Below are 12,485 nucleotides of genomic sequence, written 5' to 3' on the forward strand. Positions count from 1 at the left end.
GATAATTTAGACTCATGGATCACAACTTGATGCATTATCGCAGAGGCTGGACTATTTGAGAGATGAATACATACACATGCAACATAGTTCAAGTGTATATACTACTAAACTAACATTTTTTACTTAAAAAATCTACATGTTTAGATTGTACCAAAATAATTCAAGTATCAAATTTGAATTTGAATAAATACAATTTGAATTGGTCTTTAATGATTAGAAAACAAAACAATACAAAAGTATGCCCCCAAATAGACTTGAAACTTATACTTTCGATATTTATGGCAGTCAAGCTTTGATTTAATACATCAAAGTGTCTCGATTGTACTTCTGAACAATAACGTGAGCTGTTTATTTTTTTCATTCTTGAACTTGCCTGTGGTCTGACCGTCAGTGAGCTGCAGCCACACTTCTGGTGGTTCAAGTAAGCGGGCGCAGGGCACACACATGTCCCCATAGTTATCTATGCCGGTCCCAACCATCTATGGTTCCAATATATCTATAGTCCCAATCGCTGGGTGCTATTCACTTTCAAATGTACGGCTTTTTTCAAACGTAACGTCAGTGCGCATGCGCCAAGCCGTGACGTGTCCACTGTCCAGAGAGTGTCAAGCAGAGGATTTGAGAATGAGCGAGGACTCCGGGGATAAACTTGTCTGCTGAGCTGCGAAGGCTCGCTGTGGAGGATTTAACAACCGCTGTCAGTCGTAGGTGTAGGTTTGACTTAGTTACAACTGCGCTTTAGCTCAGTAAAGTCTCTCTAATTCACTTTTAATTCCGCGACATTGACCGTCGAGCTAAACCCGCTAGCCACAGTTGAGCTAACCACAGTCGGTAATCTGAGCTGAACAATAGCACGGTCACCGGGTTTAGCTAACATTAACATGTAATCGATGAGGCCGTTGCTCGCTAGAAATTTAGCTTAGTTTAGCCGTCCACCTCGTTAGCTTAGCGTGTATCCCGGTCTTCAGTCCGTTAGCCGGCAGCAGAAGTGACAGGAGTGGAAGATGTCTCGGAGGAGACTGGACAGTCGCAGCGGACTCTCCGCTGGTCTGCTCGGAGAAACCCAGACCCCGATCAGCACGGATCCCCTGGACAGTGTTTATGAAGTCACCGGAGAGCTGGGGAGGTGAGAACAACATGTCTGACTGCTACTACACAGAGATGCAGAATCTGCACAAAGCCCAGAGGTTGTTCATCCATGCGCTATTATATTAGTTATTATACTTACATTTATTAAGAGTAGGTGATATTGATTCAGAAAATACTACTACTTTGAATAATGTTTCTAAATGTGTTGTATTTAATTTCCAAGAACATAGAAGAATTTCTCTTCTGATTGCACACATCTATTAACTATGGAATCTGACAGTTTATGGGAAAGTCTAATCGGTAGATCAAGCGCTACCAAAGTGTGTCATACATTTCCATTTAGTGTATAGTCAGTTGAATGTCACAAACTGAATACATAGAAGCTTTTCAACAAAAGCTTATCCTCTTACTCCAGTTTCACAGAAAAGAGGTAAGATGAATCAATTTATATTTTGATTGTTGATCGTTCAAAGTAATCCATTTTAAGAGGTCACCTCACACTGTGTTCTGGGCTTTCTTCCTAAGCAGCCATGATAAATGTAAACATAGTTTCCTGATCCATTAGTGACCACGGAACTTATCATTTCCGAATTCACTGGGGGTATTGTTTTAGCAGCTTATAACACAACACAAAATAGTGCTGTTCAATATCACAAAAGCAGGCAGATGATGTCGTAACAAATGCGCCTTGGCTTAACAAGCCCAGGATTGCACTGTTGTGAATGTGAAGAAAATATGTAATGAAGGATGCATTTACTCAACCATATTTTTACATGTTAAGATATAGACACTATTGAATCACTTTATAGATTTAGGAACATAAGAGTTAAAACAGAATAATTTTCACACATGGACAACAGGAACTCTTACAGGCAGCCTGACGAATTCCTGTCAGTGATAAAGGCAATCGTGTCCATTAACTAATAATTTATAGCAATATATACCCATATTTATATTGTCTGTAATTTCTATGTTTGTTTAAAGGCTGAGCAAAGATCAAGCAAATCACTGTATTAATGTTAGCTGAATGTGGGTCCTGGACTGTAAGATTTGTTACCAGCGTAAACACGAGGGCCTCTCCGTGCCAGGGGACTGACTTGATCGTGCTACAGTAGACCATTGTCATGTGTTTGGCACCATGTGTGAGCCATGGCAACAGCTGATGGTCAATGACCACATCCATGATCACATCAGTGGTGTGTTTGAAGTTATGTATCACACCCCAAGTACCGTACAACTGTGCTTTCAAAACCGGAGGAAGGAAACAAGCACATGTGCAAACCAGACTGTAAAAAGGAGAAACGACACATGCCACTTCTGTTCTGTTCTCACTGTGTGTGTGTGTGCGTGTGTGCGCATGTTTGTGTGGTCAAAACAGGAAGGTTTAAGGTTAATTGTTTGGCTGAAAATGTTCTAGTTCTACATTTGACTTGTTACCAAATGAGAAATTTACAGATTTGCTAGAGATGGTTTCAAATAAATAGATGCTGACCTTTAACAGGAACTTTTCGGTCTCACTGCATGTCCTTATTTCTTATTTCTCTAAACTATATTTACTATCAACACGTTAGTTGTTACCCTCACCTAGGAGGTTATATTTCACTCCTGTTTGTTTGTAAGCAAGATAACCAAAAAAATACTGGAAGGACTAGCATACGAATCAGTTAGCATTGACTGTATCAACACTGAATCAGATGTTTGAGTAATGTGAGAAGAGTTCAGAACTACTAAAATGCTAGTAAATGCCTGGGCTGTGTATAGACTCGTAAAATGTGACTCACTGTCCTTTTCCAACCCCAGCATGTAATGCAGAAGGATGTTATGATCAGTAAGGCCATTCTTTTTTCAGGGTGTATGTCTGTAATCATTTTTGTTTTGTCATCAGAATTCGAAAATAATTTGGAATTCTTTTCATTAAACTTCATGAAGAGAAAATATTAGGACTCCAGGTGTGGTATTGAATTTTAGAACTGCATAAATACAAGATTATTAACTGTGATCGGTGGCGCCACAAAAGTAAATTAGTTTAGTGCCATTGTTCTGTTGTTTAAGAAAAGTCTTTCTGGGTCTATAACCTTCACAGCCATCGCTATTGGTGCTTAGTTGTTATTTTTAGACGAGTTTTGTTTTTCTTTTGTTGCTGTAATTGAAAGGCCTTGTGTCCACACATAACTTACAACATCAGCTTGATGCCAGGTTTTTTTTTTTTTTTTTTTTATACTTTATTTTTCGTTTTATATATGAGCATAAAACAACAAACAAGTAAACAAAAGAGGGCTAGGACACGACTCTAACAGATGTGCTACATTCTAGCTGCAGCTCTTCTCCTCTCTCATGTTGCTTCTGTGCGCGTGTGAAATGTCTGCTCTTAGAGTTCTCTTCTGCTGTTTTATTTTCTATCTGCTCTTGGATATTTTGGTGCTACAAGTCTGTCAAAATAACCAGACCAATAGAAGTGTGATGGCATTGTCCCACCCTCGTAGGTGCGCTAGCTTAGTTTCTGCAGGCCCAGATTAAAATGTATTATGTGTCATTTACACCATGCTGAGTCCTGTTAATAATTGTGTATAGTTGAACTGTTGATTTTCAGGTTCATCAGCATGGATGAATCATAACAGTTTAATCTAGCAGCCAGTAACCACTTGTCTCTGCCCAGTCTCATGAGCAATTACTCTGATTATATCGACATGGTTTCAGTGTTAACACCAGGCCGTGCTGGAACACATTATTCATACGAAACAGTTTAATTTTGTATTAACTAAGGAAAATTTCTTCTAGACAACATTATCTTCTCTCTACTACACTCACATACCAGAGATAGTAACTAGACAACCACTTGTGGTGTTCTATGCTTAAACATATTGTTTTGTACTACATTTTGATTTAACACTTTTTCTTTATGGATCTACTGACTAATTCAACAAATGTCTGTTTGTGGAACTCATATTTCACTAACCGATCATCTTATAGGCTTCATAGTTGTATGAAGCCTATAAGATGAGCACATGTGTGTATTCCTCTATTAGTATTATTCTGGTGCGATTTGGACACGTTATATATTCAATATTATATAATATAATACAAGTCAAGTCAATCAAGTCAAGTCAAACAGCTCTCTTTAGCAGTCAATGGGGGCAGTATGTTTTCAGTCTGTGGACTTAGTTGAACATGTCTTCTTTTATGTTTTTTGGGCAGCGGTCTTCAACTGGGGCCAACCGCTGGTCCAAATCTCTTGCCATATTGATGATATGATTATTTTTTTCACTATTTCAAACTGAGACACAGACATACAGCATATTCACTGATCTCTGTCATGGCAACCACATTCGTAGAATTACTTACTATCCTCATTGTTAAAGCATGTTTGTGTTGTTGCTGCAATGCTTCATATTAAGCTAAATTACAGACCTTTTAATTTGAGAAGTTGTGAACTTAGGCACAAAGAGTGTGTTGATTTTTGAACACACCTCTGAAATAGCCAACATTCAATTTATGAAGAAAACCAGCAGTTTAGTAAATCATTTAAACTTAGATTCAAGCTACATGTGAACAGTAATTAAGCAAATTTTATAAAATCTTCATAAACCAGGTAGGATGAATGCAAGTTTTCAAGTTCTGCACACAACATCCAGCACTCCAGCAAGGAACAAGTGACAATATAGTGTAGAACTGTTTGAGGAGAACTCACCAATGACAAGGACTTACTCTAAAAGTGGAAAGCAAAAACAGCCCAATCCAAACAGGCAGTTTTAGAATGGCACTGCAGTTGTATTTTAGAATGATATAATGAAACTGATCTTTGTGTCTAATATGGTTCTATATTAATCATATCTCCACTCTCTCAGGGGGAAGTTTGCAGTGGTCAAGCGCTGTGTGGAGAAGGCATCAGGCAAAGTGTTTGCTGCTAAATTCCTTCGGAAAAGGAGGAGAGGCCGGGACTGCCGGGCTGATGTCATTCATGAGATGGCCGTCCTGGAGATGGCCCGTAATAATGCTCGAGTGGTCAACCTGCTTGCTGCTTATGAGACGGATCACGACATTGTCTTAGTGCTGGAATAGTGAGTCTGTAACCAAAGGAGTGAACATTTTTTAGTTTGAACATATGACACATACATCATTATCTTTATACCTAACACTGTTGAAACTATCTCAGTTGTTCTGACACATAGCACAATCCTGTTAATGCCTTTTTGAGGTCAAAGTTCTGTTTGTCCTGTGTCAAGGAGCTGTTAAACGATTTGCCTTTTATATAATACCAAATGGGTATTATAAAGCACAGGTTTATTAACACGTGTATATTATACATGTGTTATACTCTGTATAATAGGTGTGAAACTCTGACTGAAGATCACTGGACTGAACATTTGTCCTTCCTTTCGGGATTTCATTCATCTAGCCACTTTGTATAATCAAAACAGAAACTAGATATAAGACCAAGATGGTAGATGTAAAACCAAGTGGTTTTGTAACCACACCTTACTCAGAGCAAAGAGAGTGTGAACAATTGTAAGACAGTCTGGACAAGGAGAAATACCAGCTGCGGCTTAAAAAACTTGATATGTCATAAAGTCAGACAAGGAATTATTCTGAAGTAGGCCCATTAGAGCATTTCCACAAGTCGAGCAAGCAACTCATTCCAAACAGGCATGTTTAGAACTGGGACTGAACTAGTGTATCAAAGTCAGATAAGCGAGTCTTTCTCTGTGTGTTTAGGTGACACATTTACACAAAGTGCTTTACAGGGAATAACAAGAACAGGTTGCTTTCTTGCTCAATAAGACTTAACCAGATGACCCTCTGACAACAGGTTAAACCACCAGGACATGAATACAGTATATTTATGCTTTTTTCATAAGTCAACCACATCTAAACTACATCAGATGCCACAAATTTGCCTTTTGATTTAATATATTTGGAAAGTTGAGTTTGAGTATTTACAACATATTTGTGTTTTCTCTTTGGCCAGTGCGGCAGGTGGAGAAATATTTGATCACTGTCTGTCTGAGGAGCTGCTACCAGAGGCACAGATCACCAGACTGATCAGGCAAACACTGGAGGGAGTCCACTCCCTCCACCAGAACAACCTGGTGCACTTAGACCTCAAGGTTTGACCCACATACTCAGTATATAATACACTGTATATGTCATGTATTACTTCTCCTGCGTCATTGACACCTGGCTGTGAAACAAATGTCCTTTTACTGGCTGCAGTGCAGGTGATCTCCATGTTAGAATTGTTTACAATATAACTCTATAGGGAATTTTTTAACAACCTCATTGTCTTTTGTAGAAAATGAAGCAAACATGTTTTAATTAGGGTTTTACAGTGTCATATAGTCAATAGTTGTTCTAGACTTCAACAAACAGCCCTGTTAGAAATACTTACAGAAAACTAAACACCTCTCCGTTAGACTTACGGTCAAAGAGCAGTTGAGAAAAAGTTTAATCTTTTTAACAAGTTTTTTTCCCAAGTTAAAAGTACTTCTTATTTTACCACCACTTCTGCTTTTACAAGATGTGTTTCCTCTTTGTTTTTTTCCACCTCAGCCACAGAATATTCTCCTGACCAGCCTGTCCCCTCCAGGTGATATAAAGATCGTAGACTTTGGCCTGGCTCGTAGATTGGGTGCGGTTGGAGAGCTCAGAGAGATTCTTGGCACACCTGAATATGTGGGTAAGTTGATTGTTCATAAAACAGGCTTTGATTACTCAAAGACAGCAGACACATGCAGACGTCACCAACTTAACCACAGTTGAGTTGGTAACACAGAGAACTAATTTGCTGCATTAGCATTTCAATAAATGTGCACATAGAGGCATTATCTGTAAATACAATCCTACTGCCATACAATAAATACTGGCTTTAATCCATGCACACAGACCTCGAGAATCCTTTTTAAAGAAGACAACAAGTTTCGTGGGAGAGTCCACACAACACTTTTGGAGTTTGAGGGGTAAACAGCTTTGCAGCTAAATCCAATTCGATTGAAGTAAAAGGCGACCACTTGTAAAATGTAAAAAAACAACAGAAAAAATGCCATCCTGTGGTGGCATCCAAGTGTCCGTAAGCCCAGACTTTCAAAGTTGACCCCAAATGGCATCATTTTGCACCATGTTTTAGTGTAAATGTCCGCTGTTATCCTCCTCCTAGTTACTGCTGCAGTAACTGCAGCTATCGTGAGTTCTCTCAATACTCGCAAGTTCTCGAGATGGTCTTGTTACCCCTTGAAGCAACTGGCCTTCAAAGCCTCTCCATACAACCTTGATGGGGCTGCATCCTCCACACCGCATACACCAACTGCTCGGATTTGCCCATTTCCTCTCAAAGGCTTCCTCCATCCAGTCTTTGCAGGGAACAGTCATCTCCAGCAAGACCAACTGCTTTGTTGTTTCAGAACGCAGATCCATGTCTGGTCTGAGAATGGTCAGTGCGATGGGGTCTGGGAACTTGAGCTCCCTATGTCGGCCTTCAGCTTGCAAATCCCTTGCTGTAACCAGGAGCCCACCAGCCTGACATGAGCACTGCTGTGGCTTCTCCCTAGCTTTAACAAAAATGATGAATGAATTAATGGTGTTGTTGCTTAGTGGTGGAGATCCCTGAGCTGATGACCTCTGCCGTGGCTCTCAGTACCTGTTGGTGGCCTATGTTTAGCACATTAGATAGCTCACATTGATTATTGAAATGCCTTATTGTTGGTCTCACACTTGTGGTCTCCCATACCTATTGTCTTGTCTTTAATTCCTGTGAGCTTTATGTTGTCCATTTTACTCAGCCAGCTCCTTCAATGAGTTAAATTAAATTCATTAAACAGAAGCATGATTCTAAAAATGCAACTAAAACAGCTGTAGTGGTTAAAAAAGGAAGAAGACAACATGAGGCAGGAAATGACACATTCTTGCAGTTCTCAACTCACCGCTGACTTTTTCTTTCCTGCAGCTCCAGAGATTCTGAATTATGAGCCAATCACAACAGCGACCGACCTGTGGTGAGTGCTGACTGGAAAATCTTAACCAGCTCTTCATAATACATTCAGCTGAGTTGAAAGAAACTGTAAATTTATCTCTTGTGAAGGAGAGAGTGATACAGCTACACACAGTTTAACTCTGTTATCCAAACAAAATGATCTGTTCAAATTTGTTTTAATGGAGCTAATCCATTTCAGTGTAAATCTACAAACCACAAAGTAGCTGTGTAATAGATATAAATAAAAATATACATATATTTTTTTTCTTTTTCTGAATGATTATTGATGTTATCTGCTCTCTTGTATGCCTTTATCCCATAGGTGCTCCAACCTTTGTTTTGACTGTGCCCTTCATACATGATTTTGTCCGCAGGAGTGTGGGCGTTATAGCTTACATGCTGGTGACGGGCGAGTCGCCGTTTGTCGGGGATGACAAGCAGGAGACGTATCTGAACGTGTCCCAGGTGAACGTGGACTACAGCAGGGAGGCCTTTTCCAGGGTGTCTGAGCTGGCTGTTGACTTCATCCGCAAGCTGCTGGTCAAAGCACCAGAGTGAGTAAACATGGCGACAGTGTCAGAGCCTCAAAATGCTGATGTGCTTGACGGATTGGTCATGGTGCACTCTTACTGTGATGTTGTCACAACACCTTTCCTTTCCAGCTCGCGCTTGAGATGCAGCGATTAGATGCAGTCTTATTCTAAATGCTTGGTGTTACTGCTGAGGAAAATGCAACCACACTGACGGAAAAAGGCAAAGAAGAAACGCAAACAAAAAAGCAGTTTGGCCCTGGCTTGTTTCCTCCAGACCTTTTGCCTTGACAAACCGGTTGTGGAGGTTTCTCAATAGTTTCCTGCAAAAGGCCTAGTCTTTATCAACAGTCTATTCAAAGTGTTTTACCATCTATGCTCCCTTATTATTGAGGCGTAATTTAGATAGATAGATAGTCTGTAAATAGGGACCTTTTTGCAGACTCTTTTGTCCTGCATGTCGCGCTAGGCATGCAAATAACTGGCATACTAATGAAACCGATTGTCTGTTGGGCTTGATGACTGAACTCTGACTGTTACAGTGGTGCTTTCTAAGAGCGTGACATTTTGCTTTGACCACAGGGACCGGCCCACTGCTGCAGAGTGTATGAGCCATCCGTGGTTGTGGCAGCTGTGTCTGAGCCCCGACTCCACCGCCTTCACCCGCACCACCCGAGAGAGGAGTTGTGGCACCAAGTGGCCAGCACCATCTGAAGACAAGGAGAACATCCAGGACTCCCCACACTCCCATGCAAAGAGGTTTCGCTTTGGCGGGGAAACATCTGCCCCTAGGGATGGTGACTTTTGAGAAAGTAAAATGGAAGGAATCGAAGGCTGGGGTGCCCACCTCTTCCTCTGAGTTTTTTAATTATTTTAAGCCCCCACACAAACAGCTGTGTGCTGCCCCCCACTCAAGAGTATTTAGGTTGTTCATATCTCACTAATTTGCAAAATTCCAAGATCACCCACTCAAACCAAAGATAACCAGCTATATTTTGAGATCAATCACTGATGCTGTTAAAAGTGAAAATGTACATGTCTATTAATGCAGTGTGTTTAACCTAAAGTATTTAATTATTTTCATTGTTCAGATCTTTGCTATTTTCAACGGCTGCATGAGCCTATGTTTATCTGTCCCTTTTCTGATGAAGGCCAGTCATTCTAGGGAAATCTATGCAATACTTCTCTTGTATAGTCAAAACCTTTTTTAAAAACTTTTGAGAAGTTAACTGCACTCTGTCTTAAGGTGGGATGTGAAGTGTTCTCGTTCCAGCTATTGTTAGTGGCACTTGAGCAGAAATGTGTGATATATATAGAGAGAACAACCTTTGCAGGCAAGAAGTGTGATCATGTCCTCATGTGGATGACGATAGACAGCACCATCATGGGAAATCAGGTAGAGTTTAAAAGACTAACCTGTCTTTGTATGTTGTGTCTCGCAATGGCCACTATCATTTTATTTAGAAGACACACTGCTGTCCATGTCACTCACTTCCCCGCAGCACTTCGACTTGAATAACAACCAGCAGAAGGACACAATCACACACAAGCATATAACATTCCTATTATGTTTGCGTTGTCCCCTGTTGTTTGCGTTGTCCCATGTTCTCCATGACGGCTCCAGATGAAGGGTTCAAATTAGCTCAGGGCTTCAGATAAAACTAATTTTAATAACTGGAACCACAATGTAGCACAATGAACCCGGAGACCTCCACATTCAGTCTTAATCTTGTATTCAGGTCATTCCGGTAGAAACAAATCATGGTACTGTTGGAATCCTTCTTTATCCTCCCTCAGTTACATAAGGCTGCTCAATATAAAACTAATGAGTCATTCACATGCCACGCCCAAACTTACTCAGAATTTCCTCAGTAAAGCAGGAGAGAAACACGACTTCAGCACTTAGCTTCACGAGCACACGTTCATAACTGATAAGCACATAAGGAGCTATTTCTGAAAGTTTGTCTGATTATGTGTCCTTGACAGGTTCATTGTCTTTGAATCCCTCGCCAAAGCCATTCCGTCTGCTTACACAGCGTCAGCATTACAAGCTACTCTCGTCCCCCTGGCTCAGGGGATTTGTTCCTGGTGTTTTCATCTCAGGGCATGCAGCTCACTCTCTGCTCACTGTTTTCTTTTACTAACATTATTCTTGTAGGCCTATGATAAAAAATAATAACTATTATTTATGTGTGTTGAACTTATACTTTATAATTTTTATGTAAATAATGTGCTCACGTGTTTTAAGAAGGATTCTGGTAGGAGGCGAGTGGTTTTGAACGATTCTGGTGTTATTTAAAACAGATGCTGTTGCGGTTACAGTATAATGACTTATAAATGTTGGACTGCAGCGAATTGGGAAGTTGAAAGTAAGGATTAGTTTTCAGGTGGTACTGGGAAGTAAAGAAGGATGAGTCAGGTGGTTTTAGTCAAAAGAAGTTGATGACATATTTAGAGAAGTGCATCTTTTGAACGAAACGTGTAAAGGAGCAGTTTTTGACAAATGGGACATGTGAGTATTTCCCAAAATGGCCAACTGTTAGTTTTGATGTTGGCTTTTGAGATTTGTAGGCATGAAAGACTTGTAGGACTGATGCTATGTTTTTAAAAACGGAGTTGGATGTTTGTCTCAAGAAATGAAACAGACATTCTGTATCACGTGAAATATGAGGCACTTACTTGGAAGTGGCTGCCAAAAAAGTAACTGTAATGTCATAATATGTAATGCTGTTCACTCACAGGAAGTGCCATCTTTTGTTCAAGTGATACTTGAATGAAAAAAAAAACATCCACCACCTCCAAAGTGCAGCACCAGCAACTGTGATTGCTGTTAACCTCCAAACATTCCTCCTGTAGTTGCGAGGTGCTAAACGGAATAAGTCCATGTTGTATTTGTTTGTTGTTGTCACCAGCGGAGACAAAGGCCTTTGTGCAGGAGATGGGTGTCTCCAGCCACAGCCATGCTCTCATCTTCATGATTTTATCCTTTCAAACTGGAGCACCACACTGTAAAAGATGTATTTTCTTCTCAATGAGATTTCATCTGAGTGAGCAGTTTCGACTCCAAACCAGCTTCAGACTGTCAGATTATGGAAAACAGGAGATGCCACATTGTCTCTTTTTACACTGTATGAAGAAATAAGCTTGGTTTTACTTCATCTCAAGAGTGACATCTTTAAGTCTGCTCACATGTTTCTACCGAATACTGTATCTAGACGTGCAATTGCACCTTAAAAATCTCAATTCAGGCTGATTAAGAAAGTTTCTCAAGGGTTAACTTTGAAAAAGTAACTTTCAAAACTCGGTTGCACAGAAACAAATGAAGCTGCTTTTCCTGTTGCAGCAGAGTCTGCAGAGAGGATGGACTTGTTTTGCAGTGCAGTGATGTCAGGGATCTCGCTGCAGGATGACGAAATAAGTGAACGGGTCGGACAAAGTGACTCGTGTCTGCCGGAATTGTTTATTTGTCACTTGAACATGACTTATGCTGTAGTGTAGGTTTTTGTACAACTATTGTACTGTTATTTCCAGCAGCTAGTCACCCGGTGGCCTCAGTGCCCGAGTGCTCATTGTGGGAACAGGAGGTGCTCAACTGGCAGTCCTGAACTACCACTGATGTCACCGAACACTTGTCTTTTCTGTAACTGCAGCCAGACTAAAGGTCACTGTAGACTTAAGTCAAACCAGCAACAAGCACAAGCAAATACATGTTTGAGATGTTTGTTTATTTTGCATTTTATATATATTTTTAATGTATGAGCATTCTGATTGCATCTGAAATGACTAAAAGAAAAGACATAATCTGTGTTATATTCTGATCAACTGCAGGCTAATATGTAGGCATTGCAAAACAAACTGAAAAAGCTCATTAAAGATTGTAGAACATATCGTATGGAGCATGT

General features: G+C 40.2%; 1 protein-coding gene across 1 annotated transcript; it reads left to right on the forward strand.

Annotated features, from left to right (window-relative positions):
• Positions 1-566: 566 nt before the first annotated feature.
• Positions 567-12,470, forward strand: stk17b (serine/threonine kinase 17b (apoptosis-inducing)). Its single transcript, XM_062402016.1, has 7 exons — positions 567-1,126; positions 4,935-5,147; positions 6,056-6,194; positions 6,637-6,763; positions 8,027-8,075; positions 8,428-8,607; positions 9,166-12,470. The coding sequence occupies exons 1-7, from the start codon at positions 1,005-1,007 to the stop codon at positions 9,389-9,391; spliced, it is 1,056 nt and encodes a 351-aa protein (XP_062258000.1). The 5' UTR covers positions 567-1,004; the 3' UTR covers positions 9,392-12,470.
• Positions 12,471-12,485: the final 15 nt, after the last annotated feature.

The sequence above is a fragment of the Platichthys flesus genome, chromosome 13 (genome assembly GCF_949316205.1).
Source record: "Platichthys flesus chromosome 13, fPlaFle2.1, whole genome shotgun sequence".
NCBI classification, from domain to species: Eukaryota; Metazoa; Chordata; class Actinopteri; order Pleuronectiformes; family Pleuronectidae; genus Platichthys; species Platichthys flesus.

Excerpts from the sequence above, each read along its gene's own strand:
- stk17b (XM_062402016.1), top strand. The coding sequence starts at position 1,005 with ATGTCTCGGAGGAGACTGGACAGTCGCAGCGGACTCTCCGCTGGTCTG. Across the intron at positions 1,127-4,934 it reads GTCACCGGAGAGCTGGGGAG|GGGGAAGTTTGCAGTGGTCA; the intron begins GTGAGAACAACA and ends CCACTCTCTCAG. Across the intron at positions 6,195-6,636 it reads TGGTGCACTTAGACCTCAAG|CCACAGAATATTCTCCTGAC; the intron begins GTTTGACCCACA and ends TTTCCACCTCAG.